This window comes from Hyperoodon ampullatus (assembly GCF_949752795.1).
Source record: "Hyperoodon ampullatus genome assembly, chromosome: 3".
Taxonomy (NCBI): Eukaryota; Metazoa; Chordata; class Mammalia; order Artiodactyla; family Ziphiidae; genus Hyperoodon; species Hyperoodon ampullatus.
In genome coordinates, this window is record NC_136916.1 from 88,365,010 (window position 1) to 88,388,162 (window position 23,153).

General features: G+C 38.2%; 1 protein-coding gene across 1 annotated transcript in view; it reads left to right on the forward strand.

Annotated features, from left to right (window-relative positions):
- SECISBP2L (SECIS binding protein 2 like) overlaps window positions 1–23,153 on the forward strand; it is a gene marked incomplete at both ends in the record, with an annotated part of 60,273 nt that overhangs the window by 19,752 nt on the left and 17,368 nt on the right. Inside the window, 8 exons of the mRNA XM_079698878.1 lie at window positions 3,725–3,859; window positions 5,545–5,625; window positions 6,385–6,552; window positions 6,698–6,839; window positions 10,161–10,330; window positions 11,103–11,235; window positions 13,028–13,190; window positions 15,272–15,492. Coding sequence (XP_079555004.1) covers window positions 3,725–3,859; window positions 5,545–5,625; window positions 6,385–6,552; window positions 6,698–6,839; window positions 10,161–10,330; window positions 11,103–11,235; window positions 13,028–13,190; window positions 15,272–15,492 — 1,213 coding nt within the window. The remainder of the gene's footprint in view (window positions 1–3,724; window positions 3,860–5,544; window positions 5,626–6,384; window positions 6,553–6,697; window positions 6,840–10,160; window positions 10,331–11,102; window positions 11,236–13,027; window positions 13,191–15,271; window positions 15,493–23,153) is intronic.

A 23,153-nucleotide genomic window follows, 5' to 3' on the forward strand; every position in this document is an offset into this window, starting at 1 on the left:
TAGCCTCAGTAATCATGTGTTTTCAAGATTTTGGATTTGTACCAGTGAGGGAGAAATAGTGTATTAAAGTAGTTGAGTATCTTTCCATATGTTTAAGGGTCGTTTGTACTTTTCTGTGAACTTGTCATATTCTTTGACCATTTTTTGTATCTTGATCTATTTCTCTGTTTTTGTACACTAAAAAATTTTTTTTAATTTAGAAATTTTTATTTTTATTTTTCTTGGGCCGTGTGCCTTGTGGGAGCCTCGTTCACCGACCAGGAATTGAAGACAAGCCCCCTGCAGTGGAAGTGCGAGTCCTAACCACTGGGCCGCCGGAGAATTCCCTGTTTTTGTACATTTTTAAATCAATTTGATCAAGCTCTTATCAAATTTTTTTAATTTCTGGGAGCCAGTAGTCTGTAATGTGAGTTGCAAATATTTTGCTAGATTTTTATTTTTGACTTTGCTTATTACTATTGCCATATACAAGTTTGTTTTAAATAACATTAAGAAGTTTATTTTTATAAAGGAATTTGCCTGTTTTCCTCCAATGTGTTTATGCTTTTGTGTTTTTTTTACATTTAAATCTTTATTCCATTTAGAGTTTGTCTTGGTGGGTGTTGTGAGATATGGGTCCTATTTTGTATTTTCAAGTGGCTACCTAAATCTCCCAGCACCATCTATTGACAGGTCCATTACTTCACCTATTTGAGATAACCACCTTTATCACCTATTAAATTTCCATATATATTGAAATCTGTTTCCAGATTTTCTGTTTTGTTCCATTGGTCTTAAAACTAATCTATCAACTTAGGGAGGATGGATTGCCTTTATGATATGGCATCTTTCTAGAAAAAAAAGTCTTCCTGTTTTGTTTGTTTTTTTCTTTAATTTTTTGGCCGTGCCGTGCGTCATGCAGGATCTTAGTTCCCTGACCAGGGATTGAACCCAGGCCCCTTGCATTGGAAGCAAAGAGTCTTAACCACTGGACCGCCAGGGAAGTCCCCTGTCTTCTTATTTTTGAGTTACCTTTTTGTGTTCTTCAGAAGTATTGTATAATTTTCTGGAAATAAATTTGTACATATTCCTCATTTGTCAGTTCCTAGTATTTTTCTTTTTTGTTATGTAAATGGAATATAAACACCTGAATCTTTAGATACTGATTTTGTGCTAGTCATTTAAGAATCTTAATATGTAGTTGTAGCTGTAGTTTCTGCTTTGTTCTGTATGCCCACTTTCTAGCAACAAAACTCTTTTTTCTTAGAAGAATTTTTTAAAAAGGGGGGGTATTAGTTCATTCCAGGAAGTAATTGAAATACTTGCATGTTTGGTCCTCATGAACTTTGTTGGGACCATTAGCTTGGGGGTTTTAACTTAATCCTGGAACTTTATGTCTCCAAGTACAAGAATCAAGTTGCATTTATTTTTTTTTAAAATTGTTTTTATGTTTGTAACAACATTAATGCATATATACTAAGGCTGGTTTACAACAGGGCTTACATTTTGATATAATTGTAATGCTGTTTGGAGGGCAGGTTTACATTTACTTGTTCGTGATAGTGAGTGTACAAAGAAATGAAGAGTTGTACTCAAGAATTATTCTCTTGCTTCTATTCATTCCAATATTGGGGCTTGATTATTAGTTTTCATTTCAGTGTTAATAATTTATGTGAATTCAGTTGTTTCTTTAGTACCTAGACATTGTAAATTGCATTTGTTTTAGCATCCTTGTATGAGCTGCTTTTTATGAGCCAATTTAAAAAATATTTTATTATGAAAATTTTTAAACAGACCTTAAAGTTCAAGTAATTTTATAGAGACCATTCATATAGCTACTAGCTTGATGCTATCAAAGATTTTACAGAAATTTGCTTCATCACATATGTATTCCTCTGTCTCTCTATCCATGTTCATGAATTTATTTTAAAATGAGGTAAATATTTAAAACCAAGGAACTGTTGGGTACCTGGCAAATTATCAAGTTTTTTAACAGATGCTTATAGGTTATAGGAAGTAGCCCCATTGTGCATATTCTAAGGAAGATTACATTTGCTATATGACTATCTTCTGGCCTATAGTTCTGCCATAAAGCCTACTTCCCAAGAGAGTATAAAAATTGTTTCTTAAAAAAAAAAAATTCTGTTGCTTATCAGCAAGTCTTTTTAGACCAGTTGCTTAGCATGGGAATTGCTAGGTGCTTCTAGGTCTTTGTGTGCATATTTTTTTTTGGTATGCGGGCCTCTCACTGTTGTGGCCTCTCCCGTTGCGGAGCACAGGCTCAGCGGCCATGGCTCACGGGCCCAGCCTCCTCGTGGCATGTGGGATCTTCCCAGACCGGGGAACGAACCCGTGTCCCCTGCATCAGCAGGCGGACTCTCAACAACTGCGCCACCAGGGAAGCCCTGTGTGCATATTTTTTTTTTTTTTTTTTTTTTTTTTTTTTTTTTTTTTTTTTTTTTTTTTTGCGGTACGCGGGCCTCTCACTGTTGTGGCCTCTCCCGTTGCGGAGCACAGGCTCCGGACACACAGGCTCAGCGGCCATGGCTCACGGGCCCAGCCGCTCCGCGGCATGTGGGATCCTCCCGCACCGGGGCACGAACCCGTGTTCCCTGCATCGGCAGGCGGACTCTCAACCACTGCGCCACCAGGGAAGCCCCTGTGTGCATATTTTTGATTTAATAATCCAAAGTCTATACAACAGCACCTTCAGTCCAGGTCTGCTTCAAGTTCTGTATATTGTTAGAATTCTTGAGTAACTGGTAAAGAGGATCATACTTTTCACATCTTCTCTAGGTGTCCTGGTTCAGAGGCATTTCATCTACTTAAGAGAGGGAACTTGATTGTCTTAATATTCTTAAAGTGCTTAATGTGTTTTTTTCTTACTTTTATGACAGTTGAACATTTTGCAGATGGTTCAATAGGATAATAATAATTTATGTGATTGAATGACAATTTTATTCTTTTAAATCTGTTTTCTTATAAACAAGATTTAAAATTTTTTATATTTCCTAGGAATTAAAAAACAATAAAACTACAGATATTAAAAGACCTACGATAGTTTTATAAAAAGGTAATATGCAGTTTCTCCCAATGGTAATAACATCTTGCAACTATGGCGCAGTATCACAACCCTGATATTGACATCAATATAGTCGATTCAAAACAGAACCATTACTGCAAGGATCCCTCATGTTGCCTTTTTATAGCCAAACTCCCTTCCCTTCCCCACCAGCCTCTCCTTAACCCCTAGAATCCACTAATCTGTTCCCCCTTTTTATGGTTTTGTCATTTCAAGAATGTTGTATAAATGAACTGATACAGTCTTTTCAGGATTGGCTTTTTTTCACTTGCATCGTTTTCTGGAGATTCATACAGATTATTGGGTATATCAATAGTTTGTTCCTTTTCATGACTGACTGCTGTTTTATAGAATGCATATACCACAGTGAGTTTACTCTCCCAATGAAGGATATCTGGGTTGTTTCCAGTTTTTGGCATTACAAATAAAGTTGATATAAACGTTCATGCACAAGGGAAAAAAGTAACATGCACTAATTATCACATTTTTGTATTTTCATTATAATGGCCTTATTTGTCAAAAGTTTTAACCTTTTGTACTAACTTATGCACTTTATGAAAATTCATTGTGCTGTATACTTTGGGGTACATTTCTGTATGTTATACTTTAATAAAACATTTTACTTAAAAGTAATATATTTTCCCCCCTCTGGGGTTTATTTAGGTTGGATTCAGATGCCGAGGACATAGTACTTCCTCAGAAAGAAGACAGAATTTGCAAAAGAGACAAGATAATAAGCAGTTAAACCCCAGTCAATGTCATAGAGGCGACCCAAATTCCGAGTCTTTATATTTTGAGGTATTTTTTCAAACTGTATATTGTTATAGCAAATGTTGCCATTAAGAAATTAATTTTTTTCTTGGGCTTCCCTGGTGGCGCAGTGGTTGAGAGTCCGCCTGCCGATGCAGGGGACACAGGTTCGTGCCCCGGTCCAGGAAGATCCCACATGCCGCGGAGCGGCTGGGCCTGTGAGCCATGGCCGCTGAGCCTGCACGTTCGGAGCCTGTGCTCCACAACAGGAAAGGCCATAACAGTGAGAGGCCCGCGTACCAAAAAAAAAAAAAAAAGAAATTAATTTTTCTTACATTATGATAAGTATTTTTTATGTCTTAACATGTGACTGCAAGTAGATTGTAAGTTACTTAGATGTATTTTTCTTGTTATTTTTGTCTTGGTTATATATAGTTAGTCTAACATTAACTTTATTAATGTTTATTTTTATAAATTTTTGTCATGAGTATTCATTTTGAGGTAACGTATGGAGGTAGAGCTTAATTTTATGTGAACTTCACCTAGTTTGAAACTTTCTTCCTAACTTTTATTATCTTTGTTGAATCTATTAAGTTTTTCAGATTTAAACAGTTCAGTCTAGTCAATTTGTGCTGCTAGCCAGGGGAGTCTTGAAGAAGGAAGATAAAAGGCTATTTTACTTTTTCTAATAGGCAGACAGTTTATATTCTAATTGCAATGTTTCTATTATTTATTCATCTAACTGCTGCTCATTGGAGGCCTGTTGTATGTTTAAAGTAAGGTGCTCTGCATGATACATTAAGGTGAATAAACACACTAGCCTTAGGGAGGTTGCTGTGTAATAGAGGAATGTAGACATGTACACACCTGATACTTCTTGGGTGTGGTTGAAGTTGAAAGGAGAAGTAAGTCCCTTTGGGTTTGAGGCAGGATAGGGATAACATTTGGAATAGGTTTTAAAGAATGAGTAGAATTTGATTGTGTCAAGATGGTGAACAACATCCCAGGTAACTCATTTTTGTTATATAGTTTCTATAAAATGAGTTAATAGATGGAGTTTAAATATGCTTGAGGCCAGAGGCTTCAGATGAATAATATGTTAGATAAGCTTAGTAATTGACCTAAAGGACTTGAGGGTTCAGCTCAAGTAGTGTATCAAGAACAGTACATGTGGCAGATTTTTTATTTGTACTTAATCATATGATTGGTTCCATACTTATATTTAGTTAAAAATAATAGATAAATTTCAGTGTAAAGGAGGATATTGGTTAAGAAATTACTTTGAATAGGGAATTTATTTTTATTTTTTAACTTTTAATTTTATTGACTGGTGTATGTAGTAATGGGACAGGGAATATATTAATGAAATTCATATTAAGCCATGTGTTTAAAATCTTTTCAAAAGTATGTGAAATGTGATAAAATCCTTTTTGAATTTCTTTTTATTTACTTACCCACCTTAGGGTAGAATTATTAATAAAAATGGAATAGTAGATGCAGAAATCCAAAGGATGGACACGTGTGGATGTATCCCCATCCTTGAATAATTAAATTAGCTATGTTTTAGCATGTGAGAAATGAGATTTCCTTTTTAAGACTGATTTTAAATAGTTTAATATTGAGTTAAAAAATTACTTCCCTGTCATTTCATTACTCTTAAGCATTATAAATGTTGTTCTTAAGAGTTTATTGCTTTGAACTCTGTTTTTACTTAAAATGTGGAACTATTTCAGGATGAAGATGGATTTCGAGAACTAAATGAGAATGGAAGTGCTAAAGATGAGAATATTCAACAGAAACTTTCTTCAAAAGTAGTAAGTGACTCTTTTAAAAAAGATAAGCAAAATATTTGAACATCTTTTGAGCTATGGCAATGTTGAAAAGAAATATTACAGCTAAGTATAAAGACTTGTAGGGCAGCATGGTATAGAAGAAGCACTGTATTTAGTACTGATCTTTAGTATTTCTTCTCAGCATAGCCAGAACAGAGACACTGTCCTTTGAAATCCATAGTTCCATTACAGACAAGGAAATACCATTAATTAAATGACATCATAAACCATATAGTCCATGCTAAAATTTCCCCAGTTGTTGCAAAACTTTACCTTGGAGTTATTTTGTTTTCAGTCCAGGATCCAGACAGTTATCACCTATTGCATTTTGCTGTTTTGTCTCTATTATTTTCCAGTCTCCCAGTCTAGAATGATCCCACCATCTCACTCTGTTCTTTATGTAATTGAATCTTCTGAAGAGTCTAGTCCAGTTATACTGTAGAACATCTCACATTCTAGATTGTCTTTCCTTATGATTAGACTTTTTTTTTTTTTCCCGGTACGCGGGCCTCTCACTGTTGTGGCCTCTCCCGTTGCGGAGCACAGGCTCCGGACGCGCAGGCTCCGCGGCCACGGCTCACGGACCCAGCCGCTCCGCGGCATGTGGGATCCTCCCGGACCGGGGCACGAACCCGCGTCCCCTGCATCAGCAGGCGGACTCTGAACCACTGCGCCACCAGGGGAGCCCATGATTAGACTTTTATGGAATCACTAACGAATGTTTTTCTCTGGTTATCATAGTTGGATGATTTACCTGAGAACTCACCAATCAATATAGTTCAGACACCAATTCCCATTACAACCTCAGTTCCTAAACGTGCAAAGAGTCAAAAGAAGAAAGCTTTAGCAGCAGCCCTTGCCACAGCTCAAGAATATTCAGAAATAAGTATGGAGCAAAAAAAACTACAGGTATGTATTCATTTTTATGAACAAATATGATAGTTTATTTGGTAGGTTTTGGGGGGTGGATGGAAGAGTGACAAATATAATTATCTTAAATTGTCACATTTTCATACTAAAATGAAAAATAAATGTTTTCATGTTTACCTTGCAGGAAGCTTTATCAAAGGCAGCTGGGAAAAAGAATAAAACACCTGTACAACTAGATTTGGGGGACATGTTAGCAGCTCTGGAAAAACAACAACAAGCCATGAAAGCACGGCAAATTACTAATACCAGACCTCTGTCATATACAGGTGATATCATTAATCCTAGCAATTTGCTATTTGGCTTTGGTAATGTATTTTGAAAATTGTTAATCTAAATTATATATACCTACAAAAATCCAGAGTCTGATTACTCAGCAGCTTCTCCCCTGCCACTAGTAGCCTCCTAACTATTACCTGCCTTTCCTTCCCCCAACCCCCAGTCTATCTTAAAAGGAGCGCTCTTTTTCAAATATAAGTTCAAAATCCTCTAGTAGCTCGTCATCTCACTTGGAGCGAAGCCAGGTTCCTAAGTCATATCTTAGCTGATCCTGTTACCTTTTTGCCCTCATCACCATTCTCCCCGGCACTCACTGCTCTAGCCACGTTAGCCCCCTTGCTGTTCCACAGGCACATCCAACATGCTCCAAGCTCAGTGTCCTTGTGCTTGCTCTTTCCTTTACCTGGAACTCTCTTCCCTCAGGCATCAGTATAGTTTGTTCCATCAGGCCCTCCAGGTCTCTGTTCAAATGTCGGTTGGTATATGTTATGAACCAACCAAATTTTTCTCTTCTTCAAAGGTATCAATAAGAATCACAAGTAATTTGGCTCTATAACTGTTAATTATCCAATTTAAAACCAAATGGGAAACATAGGAGTTTTAATCAAATTTTGTGTGTATGTGTGAGAGAGAGAGAGAGAAAAAGGGAGACAGGGAGGGAGAGAGAGGGAGAGAAGTGGGGGGAGGGAGGGCGAGGAGGGGAGGGAGGGAGAGAGAAAATGAGCTGGCTTTCTGCTGAAACAGTAATTTATATTTTAACAAACCTCATCAAAGTTACAGCTCAGCACCTTTGACATGCTCCTTCATTTCTTTTCATAGTCTTTATGTTTAGAGGATGAGGAATAAGATAAAGGGAAAGGCACCAACAAAAAGCACTGATGTTGAGAGGAAGAATGGAATTTTCTCTTTCCTCTGTTCCTATGTAAAGGGTCTACTGTTTTTAAACAAAAATATAAGTAACAGTTTATAACTTTAATCGTGTGTGCAAAATGTTTAAACCTATAGCTAGTTACCATCCAGTATGAACCTTAGCTTTGAGTAACTGTTAGTAAAAATAATATTGAGTGTATACTAAGCTTCAGCGTTGCATGCTGTTGAGATGAGGGAAGTGGCAGTAAAATCTCACTAAGAGTAAAGGACTCTAGGGAATGGAACTGAGAGTTAGCAGTGTTCCAGAGGCAGTGTGGTCTCCTGGCTGCATGCAGGGGCTTTGGAGTTGAGCTGCGTCTTGAATCCTGTTCTTCCATGTTTTTCCTTGGCGAGTTATTTAATCTTCCTGTGCTTCAGTTTCCTTACATTAAAATGGAGATAATACAGTACCTGCTTCTGGATTGTTTTGAGGATTGAATGAGGTGATACATGTAAAGTGCTTAGAAGAGCGTCTGGGTTATAATCATTGAATAAAGGTTAGCCAGTTATTTTGGGAAAGAGATTGTTAGCCTGTGATAACTTTAAGTGGCTTATTATTACAACTTTGATTTGTTTAGCACATTAATATATACAAATGTAAGTATCTACATGCAAAGTGTAGTGTCAAGAACTGTGGAATTACAGATATGATTAAGATATACCTGTGGTCAAGGAGTTTATAATCTAGTCTGAGAGAAAGACGTACCGACATAACTAATAAAAAGCAGTGCCTTAGGAAAGATACCAGCAAAGTTTTATGAACTTATAGAAGAAAGAGTGATTTATGTCAACAGGGATGTATGTTACAAATGCTTTCATACATGATAGCATTTGGACTGGCCTTTAAAGGGGGAGTAAGATTCTTGACAGATGGAAGTGAGATTAACCTCTAATCTATCACCAGTGTTTAAATTGGGAAGTGTTGATTACAAAGAAATCAGCTTTCTTGGGAAGTCCAAAAGAAGGACGGGACTATGGCAAAGATGTAAAAGGATTTTAAGGAATTAGTAGGGGCTTTTAACTGATGGAATGTGGAAACAGATCAAAGATGACTCCAAACCCTCTGACTTGGAGGACTGTGGTGGGGGTTAGGTTAGGTATATGATGATACCAAACAGGATAAAGATCACGGAAGAAGAATTTTCTTGGGAAGGACAGACTCTGGCCCTGTTGTATTTGAAATGCTGGTTAGGGAGATCCTGGTGGTTCCTATTTAACTTATAGTTATGTATGTGCAGTTCAGGTTAGAAGTCAGTGAATTTCAGATAGAGATGATTGTTGTAGCTGTGGAAATATATAAGATTGTCAGGGGAAAGAAAAATCAGAAAAAAGATGTTCAGGGATAAACCCCTGTAGAATGCTCAGGGTTAAAAGACAGAAGGAAGAAGAACCAGAAAAACAGGTTTGAGAAAGAGTGAGAAAAATAGAACGTAATGTCACAAAAGGTGAGGATAGAATTTTGAGGAAGAGGATGTGGTCTTTGGTAACAAATGCTGCTTTGCTCTAGAATAGAGCAAAGAATCAGAGTTAGATTTGGCAGTTGCAAGGTTTTATGTGATCTTGGCAATAGCAGTTTCAAGAGAGTGGGTAGGGCGGAGGCCAGATTATAATGATTTGGGAAGTAATGAGGAAGAAAGGGGAGTGATGGTATCTTAGAAGCCAGTCAGGGGAGAGGTTTTGTTAGTTTGCCTGTTTTTTCTTCCTTTTATATAGAGGAGATTTTTAACTTCTTTTGGGGAGTTAGGGAAAAGAGTCAGGGGTCAAGTCAAGGAGGAAGTTGAAAGATGCAAGGAGAAAGCAATAGAGCAAAATCCTTGAGAAATTAATCCTGAGATGGGATTATGAGAAGAGGTGGTTGGTAAGCCTTCGGTGGGAGTAAGGATGCCTGCTGCCTCCTCTCAGGTGGCTTAGAAGTTTATATTGGAAAGCATCTTCTCAGGGAAGTAGCAGGAAAGCTTTTCTGCTAGAGTGAGAGAACTGAGATTAGAGGCTAGGTCTGCTGAAGGATGGGTGGTATCCATGGGAGAATGAGGGTAACAATCAATCAGGCATAAAAGAATTGCTGAATAGTACTGAGAGTACAGCTGAGAGGGGAAAATCATCATTCTTTACTGACAGGCTGAAATGAGGAGAGGAGTGATAGACTAATTACCTTATGTAAGGGTCATTGTTAGATTCATTAGGAATAAGGAGAGGTACAGAGTTTTGAAATTTCAGAGGTAGAATGGTTCTTTGGAACTGTATCTGAGGGATACTGCACGGCCATATACTGCTCCTGCTATTATGATGTCTGTTTTCCACAAGAAGAGGATGTTGTTGTTCTTATAGGTTTATTATTAGAAATTTTGAAAATATGTGGAGTTGGCCATAATAGTAAAACTAATGTTCTTGTTTGTTTTTAGTGGTCACTGCAGCTTCTTTTCACACTAAAGACTCTACTAACAGAAAACCCTTAACCAAAGGTCAGCCCTGTTTGACATCCTTTAATTCTTTGGACATTACTTCCTCTAAAGCAAAAAAAGGAAAAGAAAAGGAAATTGCAAAACTAAAACGGCCCACAGCACTTAAAAAGGTAAAACAAACCCTGGGGATATTTATTTTACAGTATAAAAAAGGGTTTAAATCGTTTTGCAAAAGTAGTTGTGGTGTTTTGGCCAACTGATTATTGTGAAAAATTCTTAGACGTGCATCTTTATGATGACTAGTTAATTTAAGGTTGGGGATCTCAGCATCATGACTATCTTTCTGTGTTGACCAAGGCCCTGGGGAATGAGTTCTGTCTATAAGTTAAAAAAAAAAAAAGTTAAACATTTAGGTATCCAAAAACTTTAGACCCTAGGTATCAGAAGCCTGGGATTCTAGTACTAACTTCAGTACTTATTGTGTAGTTTTAGCAAACCTTTCTTATCCTCATCTTCTTTATCTATAAGTTGGGTATAATATCTGCTCTGTTTAACTCAGTACTGTTATTAGGAGGAGCGAATGAGATGATCTGTGACCAAATAAATCTAACGTAACTATGTGACCTGGTTTCCAAAGGTTTTATTTTATCCATTTTGGGGGAAACCCTAGTTTGTCTACTAGGATTTAAAGAATGAAGCAGATGTGGTTTGATAGCTGTAGTATTATATTGCCTTCCTTTATTTTGGATATAGTACTTCCTTCAACTACAGTGCCTAAAGTTACATTTACCTTTTTGCCAGTCAGTTTCTACATAGCCAACCAAAATCCTTACATCCATTTTTTAAGTGAACACTACTATTCCTGTGTAATAGTGACCATTTTAATCATTCAGTACATACTTAAAGAGTAATTAGTAATTAAAGACTGGTAATGACTTTTAGGTTATTTTGAAAGAAAGAGAGGAAAAGAAGGGCCGTTTAACTGTGGACCACAATCTTTTGGGATCTGAGGAACCAATAGAAATGCACTTAGATTTTATTGATGATTTGCCACAGGAGATTGTTTCCCAAGAAGGTAAGATCACCTCTTTCCCCCTTCTTCTTATAAAATGGTCCAAAGTATTTTAATTAGTAGGTAACAGCATATCACTAGTTATTCTCCTAAATATGCTCCATATTTTATCTAAATTTTTTAATTTTTGAGAGTGGTTTCTTTTGAAGATGCTTCTGTAGGGAGATTTAAAGGGTGGGGAGGCAGGTGTTACATAGTAGGTCTATGGCATTTTTGAAGCTTAAATCCTGAATTTGTTGTAAACCCTCATAATTATGATCTTACTAATGCATCCTCTGTAACTGTCACAGTTCCTTTCATCTTGCCTTCTTTTATATCTAGAACACAACTGGCTTTCTTTGCAGGACTACAGTTGACCCTTGAACAATGCAGGTTTGAACTGCACAGGTACACTTGTACACAGATGTTTTTCAATAGTAAATACTGCAGCACTACTCAGACATGATTGGTTGAATCCACAGACGGTGGAGGAACTATGATACAAAGGGCGGACTATAAATTACATGCAGTTTAAATCCCCATGTTGTACAAGGGTCACCTGTATATTTTATTGAATTGCTTTTGTTGATTTTCTTCCTTGCTTTTGTGGATATAATACATATGCCACAATGAGTAGAGAATTGCAAAGCTTGCTGTAGTGCAGAGTCCAGTTGGTCAATAAGATTCAGTCCCATACAGTGGGTAGCCAGCACATGATTCCAGTTGGGACCTCAGCAAAACTGCAGATGCCTTCTAAAATTTATACTACTGTGGAAGAAAGATTTTAAGAGAAACCTGACTAGGTCCCTATTTCTACTAGTATTTATTCTTCAACTTTTGGCAAAACATTTAAATCTGATTTACACATAGATTTAGTAGCAGTGTTCCCTTGTGTTTAGAAAAATAAGTTTACTTCTTCTAAGAATTGTTCCAATATGTTTGGTTAGGGTTCCCCTTTACTCTCAGTTAAGTATCATTGCCTTTGTATTTAGGTGTATCTGTTTATGCATTCCTTCAACAAGTGTGTGTTGAACATCCATCATATGTACTTTAGTAAGTGGGGTAGGGATGGGAAGGTCAGGAAATGTCATAAAGATATATAGTGGACTGGCCCTGTTACAGAAAGTTTACAATCCAGTAGAGAGATAAGATATATGTGTAACTTTGCAGATTAATGGACTGGACAAATACTAACTCATTTCCTGAGTTTTAGAGCTGTTTAGAAAAGAAGCAGTAACTAAAGGTGGCAGTTGAGTCAAGAGGTGGCATCTGCAAACATGGCTGCCTGAGCACAGGAGCAAAGACCAAATGAAAGAGAAACTGACTGGGGTGGTGCCTGGAGAATTGGGAGTGGTGTGGAGAGAAAGAATGAGGTAGAATTCATCATTGCCAGCAGCAATGGGAATTTTTAGACAGTTAAAAAATTTATTTCTAAGAAATAGGTGGAAAAATAGAGATGAAGGAGATGGGTAATATGATCTGGAAAGAGTGTAGAAGTGGATACGTCTTTTCTTCTTCGATTTAGATCTCCTGGGAATACATGTTTTAGATAACTTGGCCTTCTTGCATCTCTTCTGTGGAGACTTGTAGGCTATGCTTGATGTTTTTCAGAGTATATTTTAAGACATAATAGGAAAATTTGATTTTTGTAGTATATGAAATGTTTGTGATACAAACAATGCCCAACTTGGTAGCTTCTGGAGAATTTGGAAGTGATAACAAAAGGTAACTGCCATTCTAAATTATGTTGATCAGTATAGAGCTTTTCAGCATTCAGAATTTCTAAATTCTTTCCCCTCACCCCACGTCTCCACAGATGCTGGACTGAGCATGCCCAGTGATGCATCCCTCTCTCCAGCAAGTCAGAACTCTCCGTACTGTATGACACCTGTGTCACAAGGCTCTCCGGCTAGTTCTGGGATAGGCAGTCCAATGGCATCTTCGACAATAACCAAAATCCACAGCAAAAGATTTAGAGAGTAAGTTTTAGTCTCATTATTGAGGTTGAATAGCTTAGGTATCTTGACTGTAGTTCTGAATATAATATTATCATTCTTTCTTGGTGGGTTGAACAGATAGAATACCAAAGATCTTTAAGTTCTTTCAGATTTTGTTTAACAACGGGTTTTATTATATGGAAAGTATTTGCCATCCGTCAGCTGTCAGTGTTCATGTAAAAGTGATTTGACAGTAAATACATTCTTTTTATATCAGCTAGTGTTTATACCCATGAAATTTGGCCTCTTACAGCTTATGTATTATATAAAATGTCATACTGTGACATTTTTCCTCTCCAAATGCTTTTGCTTTTTTGTTTACATTATTGGCCCTTCAAAAAAAAAACCTCTCGGGCTTCCCTGGTGGCGCAGTCGTTGAGAGTCCGCCTGCCGATGCAGGGGACACGGGTTCGTGCCCCAGTCCGGGAAGATCCCACATGCCGCGGAGCGGCTGGGCCCATGAGCCATGGCCACTGAGCCTGCGCATCCGGAGCCTGTGCTCCGCAATGGGAGAGGCCACAACAGTGAGAGGCCCGCGTACCGCGAAAGCAAACAAACAAACAAACAAAAAACCTCTCTAACCAATTAATAACAAGTTTCTAAGATCCTCCTACATGTAGTGAACCTGTTACATAAACCTATTTGTTGTTAAGCATATATTTCTGAGTTTGAAAATGCCCATCTGTGAATAACCTTGAACTGACAGTTATTGCTGTGAAGGATTTTAGAATGTAAACATTTGTGTAGATAAATTAATTTTACCTTTGAACTTAAGTTTACCTATGAAAGAATCCCAGGGTGAAAGTAAAATGTGTGTGAATCCAAACCACATTGGTTTGTTCTGTTCCTTTATATTATTGTTTTTGAGCAAATACTTATCGCCTAGGTTTGGGAAGTTAATTAAATATCACAGATGTGTGACAAAGGAAATACTTGGAGAATAAAATCTTACACATGTGTGAAATAAACAGCTTGGAAGAAAAGCAGAGTGAAGAAAATTGCATTTTTGATGTTGTATTCTTCAGTTGCATTCTTTAATTTTGTGTACTTTATGATAACCTTTCCTCAGTCTGTCCAGTTATATCTTCTGTTCTGAAGTAATGTCATACTTGCATTTATTTAAACACTTTTCACATAAACATTAAAAAAATTTCCAAAGCAGAACATTTTTTTTCACTAAAGAAAGGCAGGCCTAGATTTTCCCACCATATAATGTATCCGTAATTTAGAAGTGGTAATTTGCTGGCCCGGCATTCCTAGATTAGAAATTTTACCAATTTTCCTTGTTAAGTACCTGCTTATGGTAGAGATAGATTATGGATGAAAACTAGCAAAGTGGAATATGTAAGGAGCTTACTCAAACTAGAATGACTTCCTTATCCTTGAAATTAAGTACTATGGTGGCCTCACACTACTTGCTTTCTGTTTTTTACATTATAGCCATATATGATCTCACAAAGAGCCTCATTCAGTTGCTTTGCCTGATATAAAGCCATGTAACTTTTACCTCAAGACCTCTTCGGTTTTGGCTTCAATTTAACTACTGAATTCATCCTTTGTAACCATAGATTTTCAGAGGTAGGGGGACCATTGAGGCTGTCATCTGTAACTCCTTATTTTTATGGTTGAGGAAGCCAGTGCCGGAGACTGTGATTTATCCAAGCATGGAGGATGAATGGTTGGTATTAGGGCATTCAGTTAGCTTTTATGAAATTAATTTGTTTCTTATTAGAAGCATCTTTAGTTTTCATTGGAATGAAATAACTTTATACATGATCTCCTTACCAAAAACATTATACCTGTTTATCTAATAACAGGTTAACATTTGATTTATATCCTTAGGAATTTAATAATCGGGTGTTTGATTAGTACTTCCCCAAGGTTAATCTGTCCTTTGCATAAAAGCCGATCTGTTGTAATTCAGGAAAACTCTTCTGTTTTTCTAATTGACTGAAGGATTTAGGAGATTTTTGAAGACTTGATTTTTTAATGAAAACCTGTTACTCGATGTATTTTTTTCCTAAAATAATTTTATAATTACCTACTTTTGGTTTCCTTTACAGGTACTGTAATCAGGTTCTTTGTAAAGAGATTGATGAATGTGTGACTCTTCTTCTTCAAGAGCTTGTCAGCTTCCAGGAACGCATCTACCAAAAGGATCCTGTAAGAGCAAAAGCGAGGAGACGGCTGGTCATGGGTCTAAGAGAGGTTACGAAACATATGAAATTAAACAAGATCAAATGTGTTATAATTTCTCCAAATTGTGAAAAAATCCAGTCCAAAGGTATGAACATTTTACTTTTGAAGTGTTTTGATATTTATGTAGTATAATTGTAGAATATGCAGTGAATTTTAAAGTGGAAGCCATATGTCTTCTTTAGCAGAGTTTAGGTATAAAACATAATACTGAACATGAAGAAAGAAAATGAAATGTTTCAGCACCGGAGGTAGCGTAATAAAATTGAGATCAGATTGTAAAGAAAATCCCCATTTATGAACACTAGTGAAGGATTTAGTTGGGGCCAACCAAGTGTCCCCTGTGTTGTGATCAGAGTGGGAACTACTAAGCAGGCATTTCTTTACCTCTGCAAATATATTCTACTTTTTTTTTTAACATCTTTATTGGAGTATAATTGCTTTACAATGATGTGTTAATTTCTGCTTTATAACAAAGTGAATCAGGTATACATATATCCACATATCTCCTACCTCTTGTGTCTCCCTCCCCACCCCAGGTGGTCACAAAGCACTGAGCTGATCTCCCTGTGCTATGCGGCTGCTTCCCACTAGCTATCTGTTTTACATTTGGTAGTATATATATGTCCATATATAAGTCTGTTACTTCGTCCCAGCTTACCCTTCCCCATCCCTGTGTCCTCAAGTCCATTCTCTACGTCTGCATCTTTATTCCTCTCCTGCCCCTATGTTCTTCATAACAGTTTTTTGTTTTTTCTTTAGATTCCATATATATATGTGGTAGCGTATGGTATTTGTTTTTCTCTTTCTGACTTACTTCACTCTGTATGACAGACTGTAGGTCCATCCACCTCACTACAAATAACTCAATTTCGTTTCTTTTTATGGCTGAGTAATATTCCATTGTATATATGTGCCACATCTTCTTTATCCATTCATCTGTCGATGGACACTTAGGGTGCTTCCATGCTGACTATTGTAAATAGAGCTGCAGTGAACATTGTGGTACATGACTCTTTTTGAATTACGGTTTTCTTAGGGTATATGCCCAGTAGTGGGATTGCAGGGTCGTATGGTAACTCTATTTTTAGTTTTTTAAGGAACCTCCATACTGTTCTCCATAGTGGCTGTATCAATTTACATTCCCACCAACAGTGCAAGAGGGTTCCCTTTTCTCCACACCCTCCCCAGCATTTATTGTTTGTAGATTTTTTGATGATGGCCATTCTGACTGGTGTGAGGTGATACCTCATTGTAGTTTTGATTTGCATTTCTCTAATGGTTAGTGATGTTGAGCATCCTTTCATGTGTTTGTTGGCAACCTGTATATCTTTGGAGAAATGTCTATTTAGGTCTTCTGCCCATTTTTGGATTGGGTTGTTTGTTTTTTTGATATTGAGCTGCATGAGCTGCTTGTAAATTTTGGAGATTAATCCTTTGTCAGTTGCTTCATTTGCAAGTATTTTCTCCCATTCTGAGGGTTGTCTTTTTGTCTTGTTTATGGTTTCCTTTACTGTGCAAAAGCTTTGAAGTTTCATTAGGTCCCATTTGTTTATTTTTGTTTTTATTTCCATTACTCCAGATGGTGGGTCAAAAAGGATCTTACTGTGATGTATATCATAGATACTTCTGCCTATGTTTTCCTCTAAGAGTTTTATAGTGTCTGGCCTTAAATTTAGGTCTTTAATCTATTTTGAGTTTATTTTTGTGTATGGTGTTAGGGAGTGTTCTAATTTCATACTTTTACATGTAGCTAGCTGTCCAGTTTTCCCAGCACCACTTATTGAAGAGGCTGTCTTTTCTCCATTGTATATTCTTGCCTCCTTTATCAAAGATAAGGTGACCATATGTGCATGGGTTTATCGCTGGGCTTTCTATCCTGTTCCATTGATCTATATTTCTGTTTTCATGCCAGTACCATACTGTCTTGATTACTGTAGCTTCGTAGGATAGTCTGATGTCCGGGAGCCTGATTCCTCCAGCTCTGTTTTTCTTTTCTCAAGATTGCTTTGGCTATTTGAGGTCTTTTGTGTTTCCATACAAATTGTGAAATTTTTTGTTCTAGTTCTGTGAAAAATGCCATTGGTAGTTTGATAGGGATTGCACTGAATCCATAGATTGCTTTCGGTAGTATGGTCATTTTGACAATGTTGATTCTTCCAATCCAAGAACGTGGTGTATCTCTCCATCTGTTTGTATCATCTTTAATTTCTTTCATCAGTGTCATAGTTTTCTGCATACAGGTCTTTTGTCTCCGTGGGTAGGTTTATTCCTAGGTGTTTTATTCTTTTTGTTGCAATGGTAAATGGGAGTGTTTCCTTAATTTCTCTCTCAGATTTTTCATCATTAGTGTATAGGAATGCAAGAGATTTCTGTGCATTAATTTTGTATCCTGCTACTTTACCAAATTCATTGATTAGCTCTAGTGGTTTTCTGGTAGCATCTTTAGGATTCTCTATGTATAGTATGTCATCTGCACACAGTGACAGCTTTACTTCTCTTTTCCGATGTGGATTCCTTTTATTTCTTTTTCTTCTCTGATAGTTGTGGCTAAAACTTCCAAAACTCTGTAGAATAATAATGGTGAGAGTGGGCAATCTTGTCTTGTTCCTGATCTTAGAGGAAATGGTTTCAGTTTTTCACCATTGAGAATGATGTTGGCTGTGGGTTTGTCATATGTGTTGAGGTAAGTTCCCTGTATGCCTACTTTTCTGGAGGGTTTTTATCATAAATGGATGTTGAATTTTATCGAAAGCTTTTCTGCATCTATTGAGATGATCATATGGTGTTTCTCCTTCAGTTTGTTAATATGATGTATCACATTAATTGATTTGCATATATTGAAGAATCCTTGCATTCCTGGGATAAACCCCACATGAACGTGGAATATGATCCTTTTAATGTGCTGTTGGATTCTGTTTGCTAGCATTTTGTTGAGGATTTTTGCATCTATATTCATCGGTGGTATTGGCCTGTAATTTTCTTTCTTTGTGACATCTTTGTCTGGTTTTGGTATCAGGTTGATGGTGGCCTTGTAGAATGAGTTTGGGAGTGTTCCTCCCTCTGCTATGTTTTGGAAGACTTTGAGAAGCATAGGTGTTAGCTCTTCTCTAAATGTTTGATAGAATTCACCTGTGAAGTCATCTGGTCCTGGGCTTTTGTTTGTTGGAAGATTTTGAATCACAGTTTCAATTTCAGTGCTTGTGATTGGTCTGTATATATTTTCTATTTCTTCCTGGTGCAGTCTCAGAAGGTTGTGCTTTTCTAAGAATTTGTCCATTTCTTCCAGGTTGTCCATTTTATTGGCATAGAGTTGCTTGTAGTAATCTCTCATGATCCTTTTTATTTCTGCAGTGTCAGTTGTTACTTCTCCTTTTTCATTTCTAATTCTATTGATCTGAGTCTTCTCCCTTTTTTTTTGATGAATCTGGCTAATGGTTTATCAATTTTGTTTATCTTCTCAAAGAACCAGCCTTTAGTTTTATTGATCTTTGCTGTTGTTTCCTTCATTTCTTTTTCATTTATTTCTGATCTGATCTTTATGATTTCTTTTCTTCTTCTAACTTTGGGAGTTTTTTGTTCTTCTTTCTCTAATTGATTTAGGTGTACGGTTAGGTGTTTATTTGAGATGTTTCTTGTTTCTTGAGGTAGGATTGTATTGCTATAAACTTTCCTCTTAGAACTGCTTTTGCTGCCTCCCATAGGTTTTGGGTCATCATGTTTTCATTGTCATTTGTTTCTAGTTGTTTTTTGATTTCCTCTTTGATTTCTTCAGTGATCTCTTGGTTATTAAGTAGTGTATTGTTTAACCTCCATGTGTTTGTATTTTTTTACAGATTTTTTCCTGTAATTGATATCTAGTCTCATAGCGTTGTGGTTGGAAAAGATACTTGAAATGATTTCAATTTTCTTAAATTTATCAAGGCTTCATTTGTGGCCTAAGATATGATCTATCCTGGAGAATGTTCCATGAGCACTTGAGAAGAAAGTTTATTCTCTTGTTTTTGGAGGGAATGTCCTATAAATATCAATTAAGTCCGTCTTGTTTAATGTATCATTTAAAGCTTGTGTTTCCTTATTTAGTTTCATTTTGGATGATCTGTCCATTGGTGAAAGTGGGGTGTTGAAGTCCCCTACTGTGATTGTGTTACTGTAGATTTCCCCTTTTATGGCTGTTAGCATTTGCCTTATGTTTGAGGTGCCCCTATGTCGGGTGCATAAATATTTACAATTGTTATAGCTTCTTCTTGGATTGATCCCTTGATCGTTATGTAGTGTCCTTCTTTGTCTCTTGTAATAGTCTTTATTTTAAAGTCTATTTTGTCTGATATGAGAATTGCTACTCCAGCTTTCTTTTGATTTCCATTTGCATGGAATATCTTTTTTCCATCCCCTCACTTTCAGTTTGTATGTGTCCCTAGGTCTGAAGTGAGTCTCTTGTAGACAGCATGTATACGGGTCTTGGTTTTTGTATCCATTCAGCCAGTCTTTGTCTTTTGGTTGGAGCATTTGGTTGGAGCATTTAATCCATTTACATTTAAGGTTGTTATTGATACGTATGTTCCTATTACCATTTTCTTAATTGTTTTGGGTTTGTTATTGTAGGTGTTTTCCTTCTCTTGTGTTTCCTGCCTAGAGAAGTTCCTTTAGCATTTCTTGTAAAGATGGTTTGGTGGTGCTTTACCAAAGCAAAGAATTTGGTGAATTCTCTTAGCTTTTCTTGTCTGTAAAGGTTATAATTTTTCTGTCAAATCTGAATGAGATCCTTGCTGGGTAGAGTAATCTTGGTTGTAGGTTTTTTCCTTTCATCACTTTATATATGTCCTGCCACTGCCTTCTGGCTGCAGAGTTTCTGCTGAACGATTAGCTGTTAACGTTATGGAGATACCCTTGTATGTTATTTGTTGCTTTTCCTTTGCTGCTTTCAATATTTTTTCTTTGTATTTAATTTTTGATAGTTTGATATGTTTCTTGGTGTGTTTCTCCTTGGATTTATCCTGTATAGGACTCTTGGTGCTTCCTGGACTTAACTATTTCCTTTCCCATATTTGGGAAGTTTTCATCTATAATCTCTTCAAATATTTTCTCAGTCTGTTTCTTTTTCTCTTCTTCTTCTGGGACCCCTATAATTCGAATGTTGGTGTGTTTAATGTTGTCCCAGAGGTCTCTGAGACTGTTGTCAATTCGTTTCATTCTTTTTTCTTTATTCTGCTCTGCGGTAGTTATTTCCACTATTTTATTCTCCAGGTCACTTATCCGTTCTTCTGCCTCAGTTATTCTGCTATTGATTCCTTCTGGAGGATTTTTAATTTCATTTATTGTGTTGTTCATCATTGTTTGTTTGCTCTTTAGTTCTTCTAGGTCCTTGTTAAGCGTTTCTTGTATTTTCTCCATTCTATTTCCAAGATTTTGGATTATGTTTACTATCATTACTTTGAATTCTTTTTCATGTAGACTGCCTATTTCCTCTTCATTTGTTTGGTCTGGTGGGTTTTTACTTTGCTCCTTCATTTGCTGTGTGTTTCTCTGTCTTCTCATTTTGCTTAACTTACTGTGTTTGGTGCCTCCTTTTCACAGGCTGCAGGTTCGTAGTTCCCGTTGTTTTTGGTGTCTGTCCCCAGTGGCTAAGTTTGGTTCAGTGGGTTGTGTAGGCTTCCTGGTGGAGGGGACTAGTGCCTGTGTTCTAGTGGATGAGGCTAGATCTTGTCTTTCTGGTGAGCAGGCCCCTGTCTGGTGGTGTGTTTTGGGGTGTCTGTGACCTTATTATGATTTTAGGCAGCCTCTTTGTTAATGAGTGGGGTTGTGTTCCTTTCTTGCTAGGAGAGGTTTTTTTTTCTTTTTTCTTGTGGTACACGGGCCTGTCACTGTTGTGGCCTCTCCCGTTGTGGAGCACTGCCTCCGGACGCACAGGCTCAGCGGCCATGGTTCACGGGCACAGCCACTCCGTGGCACGTGGGATCCTCCCGGACCGGGGCATGAACCCGCGTCCCCTGCATCGGCAGGTGGACTCTCAACCACTGTGCCACCAGGGAAGCCCTCTGGGAGAGCTTTTGCCTTGTGATATTACGTGGAGCCAGGAGGTCTGTGGTGGACCAATGCCCTGAACTTGGCTCTCCCACCTCAGAGGCACAGGCCTGACACCTGGCTGGAGCACCAAGACCCTGTTGGCCACACAGCTCAGAAGAAAAGGGAGAAAAAAAGTAAAAAAGAAAGAAAGAAAGAAGAAAATAAATTTATTAAAATAAAAAATAAGTGTTAAAAATAAGAAAAATTAAAAAGTAATTAAAAAAAAGAGCAAAGAGACCAACCAAACGAAAAAACAAATCTACCAATGATAACAAGCGCTAGAAACTATACTTAAAAAAAAAAAAAAGGACAGACAAAACTCTAGGACACATGGTAAAAGCAAAGCTATACAGACCAAATCACACGAAGAAGCATATACATACACACTCACAAAAAGAGAAAAGTGAAAAACATATATATATATTGTTGCTCCCAAAGTCTACCACCAAAATTTCGGGATGATTCATTGTCTATTCAGATATTCCAGAGACGCAGGGTACATCAAGTTGATTGTGGAGATTTAATGCGCTGCTTCTGAGGCTGCTGGGAGAAATTTCCCTTTCTCTTCTTTGTTCGCACAGCTCCTGGGGTTCAGCTTTGGATTTGGCCCCACCTCTGAGTGTAGGTCACCTGAGGACCTCTCTTTCTGCCCAGACAGCACAGGGTTAAAGTAGCAGCTGATTAGGGGGCTCTGCCTCACTGAGGCCCGGGGTACGGAGGGGTACGGAATGCAGGGCGAGCCTGCGAAGGCAGAGGCTGTCGTGCCGTTGCAGCGTGAGGCGCGCCATGTGTTCTCCTGGGGAAGTTGTCCCTGGATCACGGGACCCTGGCAGTGGTGGGCTGCCCAGGCTCCCGGGAGGGGAGGTGTGGATAGTGACCAGTGCTTGCACACAGGCTTCTTGGTGGCTGCAGCAGCAGCCTTAGCATCTCATGCCCATCTCTCGTGTCTGTGCTGATAGCCCTGGCTCACACCCGTTTCTGAAGCTCGTTTAGGCAGTGCTCTGAATCCCCTCTCCTTGCACACCCCGAAATAATGATCTCTTAACTCTTAGGCAGTTCCACACTTTTTCCTGGACACACTCCCGGCTAGCTGTGGCGCACTAGCCCCCTTCAGGCTGTTTCACACAGCCAACCCCAGTTCTCTCCCTGTGATCTGACCTCCAAAGCCCGAGCCTCAGCTCCCAGCCCCCGCCTGCCCTGGTGCGTGAGCAGACAAGCTTCTTGGGCTGGTGAGTGCTGGTCGGCAGTGATCCTCTGTGCGGGAGTCTCTCCGCTTTGCCCTCTGCACCCCTGTTGCTGCGCTCTCCCCCGTGGCTCCGAAGCTCCCCCCCTCCGCCACCTATAGTCTCCGCCCGTGAAGGGGCTTCCTAGTGTGTGGAAACCTTCCCTCCTTCACGGCTCCCTCCCACTGGTGCAGGTCCCGTCCCTATCCATTTGTCTCTGTTTATTCTTTTTTCTTTTGCCCTACCCAGGTTCGTGGGGAGTTTCTTGCCTTTTGGGAGGTCTGAGGTCTTCTGCCAGTGTTCAGTAGGTGTTCTGTAGGAGTTGTTTCCCATGTAGGTGTATTTCTGATGTATCTGTGGGGAGGAAGGTGATCTCCACATCTCACTCTTCTGCCATCTTGAAGGTCTCCTCTGGTGCACCCTCCCCCCCAGCTCTTCAGGCAGGCCTGGAGCAGGGGCA